This window comes from Chlorocebus sabaeus, chromosome 14, assembly GCF_047675955.1.
Source record: "Chlorocebus sabaeus isolate Y175 chromosome 14, mChlSab1.0.hap1, whole genome shotgun sequence".
Taxonomy (NCBI): domain Eukaryota; kingdom Metazoa; phylum Chordata; class Mammalia; order Primates; family Cercopithecidae; genus Chlorocebus; species Chlorocebus sabaeus.
The window spans coordinates 30,854,185-30,870,043 of record NC_132917.1 but is presented as its reverse complement, the minus strand read 5'-3'; the positions used below and the strand labels follow the sequence as shown (position 1 = coordinate 30,870,043).

The following is a 15,859-nucleotide window of genomic DNA, read 5'->3' as shown; positions in this document are numbered from 1 at the left end:
GAAAGATTCAGTCGTTTGGCAAAAGTCTGCTGTCAGTTGATAGCAGAGTTGGGATCAGAACACTAGCCTCTGACTCTAGTCCTTATGAGCTGAGCTGACTCCACACTGTGTTCAGCACCGCCTTGTCTGGCATTGCCTGGCCCCTCTTTACCTTCATTGTTCTGAATGCCTTTTGTTCAGTCCTGAGGTTTTCAAACATGTCCTTTCCAGCTCCATTGTTTTGAGGGACAGTGACCATCTCAGCTGATCCTGCCCGGGAGTGAGGAGATGTTACTGAAGCCAGACCACCCAGAGACCTCCTGAGGGCAGGCTGGAGAATCAGGGCATCAGCTAGGCAATCTGTAAGGTCACAGCCTGATCTGCTCTCCATGATGAGGGTTCCTCCCTAGGGAGCGTGACTCCTTCGTGGAGAGAAAGCTCTGGATCTTAACTCCCCTCTACGAGACTGCTGGGCTTTGTCTCAGGTGATCACCTTGACTGCTGGCAAGTTCTGTCCCTAAAGGACAAAGACAGTCAGCTGGTGATGGTGAACTTCCTAGTGAGAAAAGAGGTCTTCTGAAGAAGGAACCTGTTCAATGAGCACCATTATTGTCTCAGAGAACCTGTGGCAGGGGCATGTCATGAGTGAAGTTATGAGGGGGTTCCATGTCTGGTAGGGAGAGACGATATAAAAGAGGTCATGAGAGGCCAGGAGAAAGGAGAGATACACAGAGAAAGGAGAGAGAGAATATGAAGTAGGACAGTTGGTTCTTTATTCCACATCTTTCTTTCACACCTTGAACTACTGGCCCAGTTTCTACCATGATTTTCTAACCTTAGTTTTCATATTGCCTCTTAATGTAAACATGATCTATATCTAAGGGCTTACATATTATTATTGTTGCTGTATTAGCATCAATGGGCCATTTCCATTCAGTTTCTATAAATGGGATCTCATACCACCTCTCTGCCCCGAATTCCCCCCTCCCCTCTCTCTGTGTGTGTGTGTGTGTGTGTGTGTATGTGTGTGTATCTGTCTGTCTCTCTCTCTGTCACACACAACCCCACACACTAGTGAAAACTGCAGGGTCATTTGCTGCACCCTGGAGATTACTTCCTGTTTGAGAGTCCAAAGAAAAACCCATCAGCCGTCAAGGTTTTAATTATTTATTTTTAATCACACAAGCAATGCATGACTATGTTCTGGCTGTAAAAAATTCACACAATACATCTGAAATGAAAGTCTCCCCGAGGGAATAATTTTAAACAGCTCTGGTCCTCACCCACCAGCCCCCTGGTCTGTGGTGGACCAGTGCTGGGAGATGTCAGTGGACGTGGTAAAGGTTTAGGGAAACACTGAGCTCTTGTAATACAGGGAAGGCTAGGGAAGCAGAGATCACCTGTGAAATGAAACGGGAGTAGTTAATGGAACTTATCCTTTATGTTTAGGAGTTGTTGACTTTGCCAGGGATGTGCTCTTCGATTTTTGCAGTTTTCTTTTAAGGGAGTGAGGAAGAGGAGGCCTGGGCTCCTGTATCTCTGTAGGGACTCACTCTTTTCTCTAATGAGCTGCCTGAAGACAGCAAGCATCACAGGCAGACGCTCAGCATTCTGCTGTACTTGCCCATAGCAAGTGGTAAGATTTTTGTCAATTTCATGTGTTTCTCACCAATATACTAATATTGGGTATTTCCTTTATGACTTGATAAGCCCCTGTACAAATTTGCTATGGGGCCAAATGGAGATGAATGAAGAGTTTTAGTAAAGAAGTCAGAAATGTATTGAATGAAAGAAAGATCCAGATAGAAAGTCTCTTGGAGACCACTGATTTAGTTCTTCACTTTTTAGAAGAAGACATGAAAGTCCAGAGAGGTTTGGTCCAATGCCCCAAGTTACATAGGCAGAGTTGGGAGCACAGAGAAAACCAGAATTCCAGTTTCAGACTCCCAGCCTGGTGTTCCCTCCATTACGCCAACGTTGGAATCCAGCCACCACTGTTAGCTACCTAGAAAACCTGGACTGGTCTCAATAACCCTGGGCCCCAGTTTTATCATCACTCTATCTCCCTTAGGGTAGCATCGCTAACAGCATCCAATAAAATTGTGACTGTTAAGTACCATGCAAATAGCCAAGCAATTTTCAAGCACACACGAAAAAATGAACTTCTTTTCAGTTACTGGAAAGACACATTCTTCATTAGTTAGTTATGTACAGTAGCGTTTCGCGAAGCATTACCTAACTGGATCAAAGATTTTAGGAATCTGACCCTGGAAGCTTTGCTATTTTATTTTGTTTTGCCTTTTTAAGTTTCTTAAAAACTGGTGTTATGTGATCATAGGACATTATTTTAAATTCATTTAGGTGTGATAATGGTGCTGTGGTAATGTTGGCAGATGTTATTAATTTGAGGAATGCATGCTGAAGTACTTCTGGGTTGTTTAGGGTTATTATTTAAGTGTTGTATATTATGACATCTGTAATTTACCTTTTAATGTTTCAGCAATTATAAACCCATGCATATGTGGGCACATACATATATGGCAAAACATTAACATTTTTTGAATCTAGGTATATTACACGTGTGGGTGTCGAATATACTATTGTTCTATTTTTCCATATATTTGAAAATTTTTATAATAAAGTGGCCTAGAAAATAAATTCTTCCAATGACTCTGGTTCTCTCTAATGTTTTGAGAACCACTGATGTAGAGCTATAGAACATGTGACCAATGACAGTCTGTGAGTGGTCTCTCCACATGACTGATTATGACATGGGATTGTCTATGCTCCTGGTTCCAGATTAAGAAGAAAATAAAAGAAAATCTTTCAAATTTCCTCGTTGGTGTCTCATCAGAATTGGAACCACTTTTCCTCTGAAATAGTGGTGAGGTTCTATTTTCCCTTGCTTTTTTTGACAGTCTGATTTGTCCGTTAGTTTGAAATATTGAAACAGTACGCCATCTTTCCCATTTCCAGGAAGGCCTACAGGTGGAACTGATTGGACTTGAAGGTATTGATTAGATTGATTAGGTTCCCAAAGTTGGGTGCTTAAAGACATCATCCATAAAATTTCAGCAGGCTTAGGGTGAGGCAGTGGCATGTGACTCTCAGCAATAACAAGAGATAATTCTGATGTATATCTAGGTTTGAGACCCAGTGTTTTAAACTATGATGAAAACAGAGTCAAGGTCAGGGATTTGGTTCCCAATTTAAGAGATATTTAGCTTTTCATGAAGAAAAGTTCCATTCCATAGTTACATTCTATACACCATACTATGTTCTACCATTTTAAAATAGGGGTCCTGGTAGAAAAAAATGAACCAGGAAAAAGAAAAAGGTAAATGAATTAGGGCAATTTACAACAATGACAACAACAAATATATATATATGTATATATGTGCAAAATCATATTATATATAGATATCTATAGATAGATATCTGGTACAATAGAGCCTGGTACATTCTGTTATAGAGGTGGCTGCATGTTATTGATGAGTGAAAAGAGGTTTTTATTCGTTGTTCTTTGATTACCAAATGTATGAACTACCTCAGGAATTTTGGATGAAAAGGTAAAAATGTTTTGTCAGCATCAGTGAATCGTGATAAAAATGAGTGATGTTTTTTAATGAAGAACACTCAATGAACACTTACCAGGCAAGCATGAAAGGATAAACTGAACCTTAGGAAACAGAAAAATTAACCCCCACTCATCAAACCATTTTTATTATTATGAATTAACACTTTCTGGGGCCTCTAAAAGAAAGGAAATGCTGTAAAGGAAAACAAGAGCAGCTCTCTGGCATAGCCTTCGTTTCTGCAGTAGGAATCAGCAGGATCCTTCACCGGCACACCATAAAGCAGCTTCCCTTGTTCTTATGTAATACGTCTTTGCAGCTTAAACCTTTAATTAACCAGAGATGTCATCAAGAAAAGTTTGCCAAGGAAGAGGATGCCTGGTTTAATTAAAAAGATCTTTAATAGTTATTAAGGAAATCAATTTGGAATTCAGGCCTGAGAGCAGTGATGGGGGAAGAAATCACTGAGAGGAACTTTTCCATCTCTCTGGGTAATGGATTTTAACCCTATGATCTGCACTGCTTTAAAACCCCCAGGGCAATGGTCCAGGGCATGGAGAAGGATGCTTGTCACTCATCAGTTTTAAATCTACATCCCAGATCTAAGAGAGCAGTTCTGTCTTATACGGGAGAAGCCCAATCTTTTTGGAATGCAGTTATCCTGGCAATTGAAAGAAATAGGAAACCTTTATAAATTGAAAATCTCCTACCTCATAAGTGTAAGCTATTTTTTTCCCCAAAGAGATGCATTATTTCTCCCTGAGGATTTGCACTTGAACTGTACATCAGGCATTTTCACATTACTGCTCCAACTGGCCTTCCTCGGATCAAGCTAGAAAAAGGGATTTGGCTCTTTGGAGCATAAGAGAAATATTATTTTCACTTGTCTCATGAAAATGATGACACAAAAGGTGAAATAGCCAGAGGATGGGCAAAATAAATTGTCTGTATGGCAAAAACTGTAAAAAGAAAAGAGTTTTTATTTTAAAAAACAGCATTCTGCCAACAGGGGAATGATATTAATATCATCATCTGATGCAGCCCAGTTGAGTTCAAACGCTGAAAGCACTTCTCAAATAATCTATGTTTAATTAACATTTGCACAGCACTTAGAGAGGGAAACTGAAGACAGGTGCAGTGCATAGCTGCAAAAATGACTTTCCTGTTGCAATGTAGCTATTTCTCAGGTGGACTGAAGCGCCTCTATCTAAGACTCAACATTACTCAACAGAAACCCAAGAGGAAGGACCAGATCTTTTAACACTCAAGCCTTTGTTCAAATCACCAGCTTACAGAAGAGCTGGAATAGGCCTTATTTATTTGTATTCCTCACAGCAAATTGCCCAGAGTCTTGGTCACAGTGTCTTTGTTCATTGTTTTGCTCATTACCTAGAAACTTCTGGGCTTAGCAGCCTCCCCACCCCACCGTAGAAATGCCTCAGCTCCCTGATTCACTTGTCCTGTGAAACTTAGTGACGGATGTCACTTGGGAGCAGTGTTGGGTAATGCAGATATATTATAGCCCACAGTTTACCAATGAACTCATCCTGCTGTTGGCAGTTCATGCAATTTCTCTGGGCTCCACTTGTCTCATTTACCAAATGAGGAGGATTGAACTACATTAGAGTCCAAGGCCCCTCCTAATTTAATCTAGAGCACTCTTTCCCGTTCGTCCTGGCTGGGTAAATCTGTTCCCACATTAGAAAATGGAAACCAGGAAAACTTCAGTACTTATGGAAACACTGGTGGTTGGAGTAGAGGTTGCAAACTGGCAAGCAGCAGGCTGGATTCAGACTGCAGACCTGTTTATTTAGCCCATCCAATGTTTTGGTGGGCTGGTGGTGGGGGTGATTGAATTGGTTGATTACAGTTAAAATCCAGGAGGTTTCACATCGTTATCTGGACTTAGGCTTTTGCTGAGAGGTTGGAAAACTCTGGCAACACTTTACTTGCACTGGCAATGATGAGTTGGAGCTGATTCCTTGCTAGTCCAGTGTGGACCCCACTACTCCCTACTGTGTCCTCAACATGAAGGTTGAATAGCGGTTTCAATAATAGCAGTTGTTGTCATTGTGTTTATGTTGTTTTTCCCCTGACCCTATCCCATTTCACTCATTCATGTTACTTTCATGGCCTATGGAGGTATATGAGTGAGAGGAAGAGGTTGTTGGAAGAATGATTGGAGTCTGGTGTCAGGAATCCCTTGCCCTTCAAAGAGACAGTGTGCTGCTACTGACTGCTTTCATGAGCTGCAATGTGGGTAAAACATCTTCAGCTGGGTAGATAGGATAAGACTGTCATTGACTGATATGCGCAACCTAATTACTTCCTTAGTTACTTAAAGCTGGCTTCATTTGTCCAAATTGTCTGTTCTTTGGATAATCATCTTGCCTATTGTTTATTTAGAATAATGCCCCACATGAACATTTAGAGTATCCCAAGTTCAGCACACACGCAAAAGAACTTAAATAGCAAACCTACATTTTTACTCATCTAAGAAAAGCAAATTTCCTTCTAGAACCATCACCAGAAGTCCTTCTGTTCATTACAGTGGCCTCTAATTTATTGTCTAAAATAGAAATTTCTTGAAAGTAAAATGATGCAGTATTAATAATTATGCCAGGAAAATCAGAATAAACCAGGATTTTCCCAAGCAAACTGGGGCATAAAGCCACCCTGCTCAGTGTGCAATATCTAGTAGTGACTTGATGACAAAATCTGCCATTGGTCACTAGAGGTTATACTGGATTGTCCCACATCCACTCCTGGGGTATGCTTGGCTCCTCTTGCTGTTGAAGTCCTATCCAGACTGGAGAGGCCCCATCACAGTTCTCTATTCCTTCTTGGATCTGAGCTCTCCTGCCCACTTCTACCTTTCACTCATGCCTCTCAGCTTAAGCTTAACAGGAAAGACTGTCTTTGTCAGAGATAATGCAGGTGGCTCTCAGATTTGGCTGTCTGAAATTGGGGACCTGGGGAGTGACATCTGTCCTTAGATCCTTCTATTTCTTCGCCTGTGCTGCCCTCTTTCAGAGTCTCCTCTAGATAATTCAAGGGAAATAATTTTCTTTTTCTTTTCTTTTCTTTCTTTTTTTCTTTTCGTTTCTTTTCTTTTTTGAGATGGAACTTCACTCTTGTTGCCCAGGCTGGAGTGCAATGGCGCAATTTCAGCTCACTGCAACCTCCGCCTCCCAGATTCAAGCCATCCTCCTGCCACAGCCCCCTGAGTAGCTAGTAACTGGGATTACATGTGCCTGACACCATGCCCGGCTAATTTTTGTATTTTTTAGAAGAGACAGGGTTTCACCATGTTGGCCAGGCTGGTCTCAAACTCTTGACCTCAGGTGATTCGCCTGCCTCGGCCTCCCAAAGTTCTGGGATTACAGGTGTGAGCCACCGCGCAGGTCTCTTTTACTTGTCTTTAGGCAAACTTGGTCATACCTTCATGCTAGAACTTTGCATATTCTATGGGGGCGGGGGGATGTGGGGGAAATTTCTCAGATCGCCACAGGGCACCATCACTGAAGATCAAACCACTTTACACAACCAGCAAAGACATATCATTGTAGCAGTATTAAGTTTTACACTTGGCATTTGGGTGAGGAACAAAGAAAGTTTGGGGCATTTCAAACAGTAAAAGAAGCGGGCTTTTGAAATGCAAAGATACAGATCCCTTTCAAGGAATCGAATATAAGAATAAAAGGGAGAGGAGTTGAGGGTAGTGGGCTGGTGAAAGGAGTTGTTTAACGGAAAGAGAAAGATCCAGAAAGGTGACTGTCAGATCCCTTAGATAAAGCCACCCATCTACCCGTCAAAGATGAGAGGAAAATCCAGCTGGCTTTATTTTTTTGACAAAGATGCACCGACGTGGCAGAAAGATGAGGTAAGGGGTTGGTAATAGCTCATCCTCATTGACCACGTGGTTTAAACTATTCCATCACTCACTCTATAAGAAAGCCTTGCAGGAGACCCGGGACATGCGGTTTTGACAGGATCTACAGTGGCAAGGAAAATGGAGAGGAACACAGAGGAAAGGGGGGTTGACGTATTATTTACAGTGGAGAACTTGAACAGAGTCAACTGCAGGAGTCAGCCCAAAGACCTGTATCTGTATAACTGTGGAATAAAGACAGACAGATCTTTGAATTTTCACTGCTGCTCTTTTTGCTGCTGGGGAACCCTGCCAGGGCTGGGCCAGCATGTGTGCAGCTCATCTTCTCATTGTGCTGCAATCTGCCCTGCTACTGCTTACCTTTCCCTATGGCCCAGAAGAGGTAAAGACCTCAACAGAAAACTGTCTGGGCCTCTGTGGGCGAAATTTCATTAGGTTGGCACAGAGGGTGTCTCGCTGGTTGTGACAGGTCTAATAAGTGTGCAGATGGCAAGACGCAAACACACAGTCACTAGCGCACACACAGCCTCCCTGAAGTCACTCAGTGGGCAGAGAGGAGGGACTTGGAGAATCTGATGCAAAAGGAACAAAGGCTGCAACCTCTGCAGCGGGCTGAGCGAGAATGACAGGGAGACGGCTACAGGAAATGAGAAGCGAAGTGTGAGAATCCACAGCAAAAGCCGCCGCAGAGCATATGCATCGGACTTCACAGCTTCCTCCTGCTTCCAGCTTGCATTTGCTCCATATGCTGCTTTACACTGCTTTCCGGGCCGTAATGGGTTTCATTCCATAGTTTTTATACCAACATGAATGACTCACATCTGCTCCAGCACCCAATTTGCTCTCTAATGTCTCCGGCTGTGAGGAGAGAACAGCTTACACAGAACTCGCCAACAACAGGAGTGATAAAGAAGGTCCTGATCCAAGACAAGAAAGGTCAGAACCCTAAATGCGTCAGCTGGGAGGGTCTTTGAGAGAACATGACATTGCAGATGGGAAACCACAGACCCAGAGAAACGTGGAGCTTGGCTCCACAATATCAAGACTGAGGAGGTAGATCTGTTTTAGGGCACCAGGAGAGTCCTAGTTCAGAGTGTATTTATTTTTTTCATTTCCTGCCATGTTAAATCTTTTGCTAGGAGCTTTTCTTCCCCATATTGGCTGTGATAAGAAAAAAGTAACTTGGATTAATCGCCAATGATAGCTAATCCCCCACTGGGATCAGCCATACTCTGCATTACTTAAGCTTGTTATTTTATTTATTCATTTTTTGAGACAGGGTCTCGCTCCATCACCCAGGCTGGAGTGCAGTGGTGAGATCATAGCTCACTGCAGCCTCAAAATCCTGGGCTCAAGTAATCCTCCTATCTTAGCCTCCCAAGTGGCTGGGACTACAGACACATGCCACTTTGCCTGGCTATTTGTTGTTGTTGTTTTTAGAGGCAGGGTCTCGCTATGTTGCCCAGGCTTAAAGCTGGTTATTAAAGAGTTTCAAGTCTATTCCTGAGCATGGGGGACCCCTGGATAGACTGGGTGCCTGGAGAGACCTACAGAACTGGGCCCCACACATGGACACTCACTTCACTTCCAGATGTTTGAAGCCCCACTTGAAATCTACTTCAGTCCTAATGACATTTACTGGTTTGACAACCTAAACTGATACGATCTCAGGCTGGATCAGCTAATGACACCTAGCAAAACTGGATTCCCTTGACAGCTTCCATAGGCCCAGGAAGTCTTCCTCACTTGAGTAGAGGACAAAATAACGATTTGAGAAGAAAGTCATTCCTGGAAGGAAATTCCCACCTCTGAGACATTGCAGGCCCTGCATGGAGCTGCCTTCACCCCAGGGCCTCAGTTTCCCCATATGCCAAACAGTCAGAATGAGGCACCTCAGCATCTCAGCAGTGTGGTGGTGCTGCACCATCTCAAAAGCTTGGCGGCCATCTGTTACTCAGAAGTGGTATTACAAAGCACTGAGCAATGGACTCCTGTGCTGCAGCTTCTGCCTGGAGCCAACAGCAGCTCAGCAGCTTGCCTGGGGGGGGTCCCCTGCAGAGCCTGCAGCAAAACGCTTTGTAGGCCCAAACCTGCAGCTCCAGGGTGAGGCTCCTGAAAGAGGTCCAAGGTGCCTGGGATGCTGCAGAGGTGAGTTCTCTTGCTGCTCCCCCTACTCCTCCCACGATGGTCATTTATCTGGGCCCTTTACTGGGCCAAAGCGTTGGCTGGGGAGCCTGCTCCCATCTTTCAGTGTGCAGAGTTCTGATAAAGGCAAATGCTAGATCAACCCCAGGGTTCTGTGTGATGGTCTTAGAGCGCAGGTAAATCTTGAAAGGGCTGGCAACAGTGCTCACCTTTTCTGGGCTGTTTAATTTCAACTGCAGTTCTCAACCCCAAACTTCTTATCTACAGCTCAGTCAAGAACTCTCTGGGGTTGCGAGGCAGGACTTCCCTGTGGCTGAAAGATAAGGTACCCAAAACAGGAGGCTTTGAGTAGATGCCTCCATTTCTCAGTACATGTCTTTGGGGAGACATCTTATTGGAGAAGGAATTCCGGAGCCCTGATTTACAGCTGTCTCACCTGCACAGAGGTATGGGAGCTTCCTCTACACTGAGCTCTGTGGGGAGACAGGGGCAGGGAGGATGGTGGCTGCCACAGTGGGTGTATCATTTTCACCTCTCCAAGAAACTGGATGAAGCAAGCAACCCTCCAACAAAAATGGCATGGTTCCTGCTGCCTCTGCTCCCTAGACAGAGCAAGGTTTTCTCCCTTTGAGTGCTCAGATAACACCAGCACCTTGCATTCAGCTTTCACCACTACTCACTCATTTGCTTGTCAGAGGAGGTATTTTCTCTCCATTTTACAGATGAGGAATCGAAGGCTGGGGGAAGGTAAATGACTCACCCAAGACTCACACAGTGAGTATGACAGCTAGGTCAGTACTCTCTGGTCAATGATCTGGCCATGATTCCAGCCTACTTGAGCCTACATGGGAACTGGAGTCAGAATTTGCTCTGCTTCTAGATCCAAGCGGTTTTAATCTGCAAGTGGGAGGGGGATGCACTTCCCAAAGGACCTTGGGAAAAGGGGCTTTTGAAAGATCACCCTGTGCACCCAGTATCCCCCTGCCCAGGGTCACTTTCCAAGAATCCCAAGTGGTTGCTCCAACTTTGGACCTCTTTTTTTGAAAGCACAAAGCCCTGATGCTTACAGGGAGAGAAAACCTTCATGGGAGATAATTGCGCCTTAATTTTTTAAAGGATATCTTTAAAGTTAAATTTAGACCAGCTCAGCTTTCCTTCCATTAAGCAGTAAAAGTTACCAGGCACCTGCAGGCAGGCATAGAAACACCCTGCAGGGTTGGCTGAACGCGGCCTTGGCCCTCAATGGCCAGGCAGATGAACCGCGGGGTTGGGGCAGCAGCACTGACGGCACCCTGGGATCCCAGCGCTGGCTGTAGTAGGACAAGTACCTTGAGGGTGGGACCTCGGCTTGAGCGCCACGTGCAGCCCCCGCGATGAGCGGGAAAGTCCTGCCAGGCACAGCGCCGCCTGGCGCGAGCCGGCTCTTGGGTCCCAGCTGGCAGCTGGGGGTGGCGGGCATCCCAAGCGCACCGCTCCCCCCACGCCTTGCCCCAACCCACGATGGTCTGGGAGCTGCACCCAGGGCTCGGCGCGGGCAGTCCCGCAACAGCACCGAGCGCTTCGGTCGCCGGGCGGCAGTAGCGCCCCCTCTCAGAGCCCCGCTCACTCCCACCTGGGCTCGCTCCGAGTCGGCCTGTCTGTCGGGCCCGCCCTCCCGGCTCACTCCCTCCGCCCTCGTGCTCCTCCCGGGGTGCTTGGCACAGCCTCGGATTCCTCCCTCTCGCTGCTCGAGTCAGTTTCCCTATCGGCGGCGGCGGCAGCAGCCGCGGTGGCGGCGTGGGGGAACATCTCGGCAGCCACCGCGCTTCTCGCGCTGGAGCGGGTGTCCAGCTTGGCTGCCCTCGGTCCTTCCCTGCCACGTTTCGGGTCGCCCCGCGCCCCCCACCCAGGCTAGCTTCTCTTCAAAGTGGGAAGGGCGCCTTGTAGGATCCCGCTGCCCCTCCACCTGGATCCTAGGTCTGGCACTCCCCAGAGCGAGGCGCTCGCCAGGACTCCTGCCCCGCCAACCCTGACCGCCGGGGGGTGCCCCAGGGACGTAGCGCCGCGGAGAGGAAGAGGCAAAGGGGACCATGCGGCGCCTGACTCGTCGCCTGGTTCTGCCAGTCTTCGGGGTGCTCTGGATCACGGTGCTGCTGTTCTTCTGGGTAACCAAGAGGAAGTTGGAGGTGCCGACGGGACCTGAGGTGCAGACCCCCAAGGTAGGCGGCTTGGCAGCTCTCTGGCGCGGAGCCCGCGTGCAGGGTTTCCGGGCTCCCGGGAAACCAGGGCGAGGGTCTGGGTGCTAAGAGCAGGTAACAGCCGCCGGATGTGACTACCATGTGATGCCTCTGAATTTTAAAACGCTCGGGGGCATCTCCGGACCCGCGGTGTGCGTAAGTGGCAATGGGGTGTGGGTGGTGGGCGCGCGCTCGCCTGCGGAGCGGAGCTCCCAACTTGAGCTGCGCGCGAGGGTCCCGGGGCGGAGAGGGCGCTGCCGACTGGCGGCCCAGGGGCTGGCGGTCTCTGGGCGCTGCCAGAGAGTCGCCGGCGGTTGGGTCGGGCGGCACGGCCGGCCGGTGCTAGCGCCCGGGCGAAGTGTGGCGGCTGCGCTGACCTCCTTCCCGCAGCTGCCAGGCCCGACCTGGGGAGGCCGGAGGCCGGGTGCGCCGCGCGCGCCTGTGCGTTGTGGGCGAGCGCCTTGCAGCCTCCCGGGCGGCTGCCACCCCTGTTCTCTAACTGTTTCGACCGTCTCAGTGGCAGTGGAAGTTGAATGTGCCCAGAACACCACGAAAGAGCCTGTAAAAACAGACGCCTTAGTATTGGCGGGGAGTTGAGGAAATGGCAATCCAAATGGGTTTTCCAACTCCTGCCCAGTCAGTTCCTGTGAGGGAGCCAGAAGGTTCCCCCTATAGGTTCACTCTTACCTTCGGATTCAGAGCCCTGTAGGGGCAAAAGAAAAACTTCCCCACGGCTCTCTGAAGATTCACTGGAAATCAGTTGACAAAAGGCAGATCAATAGGCGGAAAGGCATAGTAATTTATTTGATCATAGTTTTTCGTGACATGGGAGCCTTCAGTTTTCTCTTCACAGATTTGGCCTGGGGACACCGAAGGGGGATTTCCTGGCCAGCCAGGCAATCTTTATAAACTGGGTCCAGTACAGTCGTCTAGGGGTCTGGGCAAAAGCCTTGGAGGAGCTTACGGTCGGAAATGGGAGACTGAAAAACAGGAAGATGTGGGCGGGAGGTGGAGTCTCCCCAGTTAAGTACAGTACAGAGCGCCTACTGTGTGCCAGGTGCATAGTAGGTGCCTTCCTCGTAAGTAGTTGTAGGAGTTGGGTGGTAATATGCTTGTTTCATAGATCAGGAAAACAGGTTCAGGGTCTTTAAGTCACTTACCTTAAGTCGTTCTACTGGTTTGAACGCTAACCTCCACGCTCAGGGTTTCCAGTATATCAAGTTGCCTCTTGGTTTCCCATTTTTAACAAAGTCTTTTAGCACTTAAGTTCTGGAATCTTGCCAATGCTCAGTCGATTTCAACAAGCATTTATTTAGCACCTATTGTGTGCTCAGGCAGTGTGTTAGGTGCTATGGGTAGAGAGAGAGAGAATTTATTCTCCAGGGGGAGAGGAGTTCATTGCACCAGGATGTGAGGTGTGCACAGGGCTAAGATGGTTCAGTGCACTGGGTGTCATGGGAGCCTGAGGGCTCCTTGGAGGAGGAGGACATAACAGAGCTGAGTTGAGGATAAACAGGTTTGTCAGTAGATAGAAAGGGCATTCCAGGTAGAGGTTAACTGCACGAAACAGGCTCAGAGGAATGACACAGCACGTTGTATGAGTGTGGCATAATTTGAGCACCAAGTGTGTGGAGGTTGGAGGGATAAAGTCTAGAGAGGTGTGTAGGGGTTGGGTGGGGTAGGATCTTGTGGGTGTGAGGACCCCTAGAGAGGGTCAGGCAGGGAGGTGGAGAGGCCAGATCGATGACTTCAAACTGCCTTTATAGCACCAGATCACTTTTCTCACTCAGCCCCTGACCATAGATCTGGAGAGCTTTTCTTCTTTTTCCCTAGGTGGTTCTGCTCCCTGTGATGTAGTTAATGATGCCTGCAGAGACATGAACTTTCTCTGTTTTGCTTTGACCCTCATTACCTTAAGCTTGCTTATTCTTAGTTTACACCAGGGATCTGGGATGAGAGATCTGTTTCCTTCTTTGTGCACTCTTTGTCCCTCCTCCTCTCCTGCCTCTTCTTATCCTGGCATGTGCTCAGCACACATTTATCACAGGCAGCTGTATGCCAGGCTCTGTGCTGGGTTTGGGGGCTGCTATGCTGAGCACGCTGTGTCCCTGTCCTTTGACGTGGAGATAGGGGGCCACTTAAGTTCCTGGACGAGGCAGAATTACAAACAAATGAGTGGTACTTTGAGGTGGAGAGTGGTTTAGTAGCAGGATTCAGGACATCATACTGTGCAGTCACAAAAGAGGAGGTTCTCTAGTTTTGAACCGGTTGCCCTTTTTCTTAGCATCTTATTCCTTCTTTTCCTCATTTTCTGTATCCTTCTATAACCATGAATTTTTATAGACTTAGAAAATCTTGACGCCTTTTACTATCAGGTGTCTTCTTTTTTTGTTGTTGTTGGTGTTTTTCTCTTTCCTGTTTTCCCCCTGTATGTGTGGCTTTGTGCGTCTACATATATGTATTGTGCATATTTGTGGATGTATTTTGTGTCTGGTGGATGAACGTCACTCTGTATCTTATAGTGTGTATGTACCTGAGAAGACAGGAAGAAAGACAGAGACTCCTTAGGTAACGCCAGAACAGTTTTATTTCCTGTGACTGATGTAGACAGGAAATGTGTATGACATGTCCAAAGGAGCACAGTGGTACCAAAACCCGACTGCATGTCAGAATCACCTGGAGAGCTCCATAAACATGCATATTTTGGGGCTTACTGCGGAGATTATGACTCTCTGAGTTTGGGAGAAGGTTCTAGAATTACTGTTTTTAGCAGGGCTGCATGTGATTCTGAAGCAGCCTATTGATGGTTGGCATTTGGAAGCTAGATGAAGAATAACAAGTCTGTTGACTGTGGTTGGTTGGCTCCATGTAAATATAGTCAAATGATTTTCTTCTTGAGTGTGCTCATGAACCTAACCCATGTGAGCCTATGTGCGCATATTAAATAACAGCCCTGAGCATTTCTCTTTACAAAGTCACAGACTCCATTTACATATATTAATTCATTTAATACTCACAACAACTACACAAGGGAGACAAGAGAGTACTTTTATGCAGATGACATTAAGGAGGTGAAAAATTTGGCCCAAGCTAACCAGGCTGTCCAAGTGGCAGCATCAGGACAAGAATGGAATGGGATCCCTCCTGAAACTGCCCGCTGCTTGCTTTTTCCATGCCGGTAAACCCAGAGACTGCCTGAATTGACAGAAGGAACTCCCCCACCCACTTCCCAGAGCTCCCATGGCTCATCCCTAGATCCTCACCCTTAGAGAGCTCCAACGGGGGTTGTGTAAGGGAGGTTCTAAGGCAGGAGTTACTGTAGAGGGACATCACCCTGCCCTTGGAAGGCACCATGTGGGGCACAGGAAGCTCCCCTCACTGGAGGGAGCACACCCTGATGAGGAGAGTCCCTGTGATGGGGGGTTGCAGAGGCGTAGGTTTAGGAGGCATTTGCCAGTGCAGAGATTGTTTCTTCAACAGTAGGAATTCGGATGGGACTTCTATCCATCATAGGGGAAAAAAATGGTTTTTGAGCGAGTTCTGTGCTCTAGGTTTTCCTAGCGTGTAATCATGGGGACAGGTCTTTGCCTTGGACATGCTGAAGCCTTGGAGAGGTTTTCTTCCTGCTCAGGCCTCTAGGCATCTTCCCAGCGTGGGTGAGGGAGTCAGCTTTTCTTCCAAAGCAGAGGAGTGGGCTCCTTTCCCTTGAATATACTCAGAGAAGTCTGGAAAGGTATAGAGATGGGAGAGAGCTGTATTAAGGGCTCCTGGCCTGGGGACCACCTGACCCTTAGATTCTGTGGAGCAGATTGCTTTCAGAGAAGCAAGTTCTGGTTCTGGGCCATCAGGCCATTGTTCTCTTTTCCTCATGGTCTTAGAAAATGTCTCCATTCACCTAATGACAGGATCTCCAAAGTGGGCAGGATGAAATGAAATCTCTGGTTGCTGGGCCCCAGAGCAGGTGAAGTGAAGAAGGCATGCTACACTCCTGGTTTAAGGAAATTTATTAGATTTTTTTCTTAGTTTCAAGAAGGGCTCGTTCTTTCTATTAA

General features: G+C 47.0%; 1 protein-coding gene across 2 annotated transcripts in view; it reads left to right on the top strand.

Moving 5' to 3' along the window:
- The first annotated feature begins 11,296 nt into the window (after nucleotides 1–11,296).
- The window catches only part of GALNT14 (polypeptide N-acetylgalactosaminyltransferase 14), a 235,662-nt gene continuing 231,099 nt past the window's right edge, over nucleotides 11,297–15,859 (top strand). Inside the window, exon 1 of one of the 2 annotated variants that reach the window (XM_038006749.2) lies at nucleotides 11,297–11,789. In XM_038006749.2, coding sequence (XP_037862677.1) covers nucleotides 11,661–11,789 — 129 coding nt within the window. In that variant the 5' untranslated portion in view covers nucleotides 11,297–11,660. The remainder of the gene's footprint in view (nucleotides 11,790–15,859) is intronic. The other variant, XM_007971039.3, reaches the window with a different exon arrangement.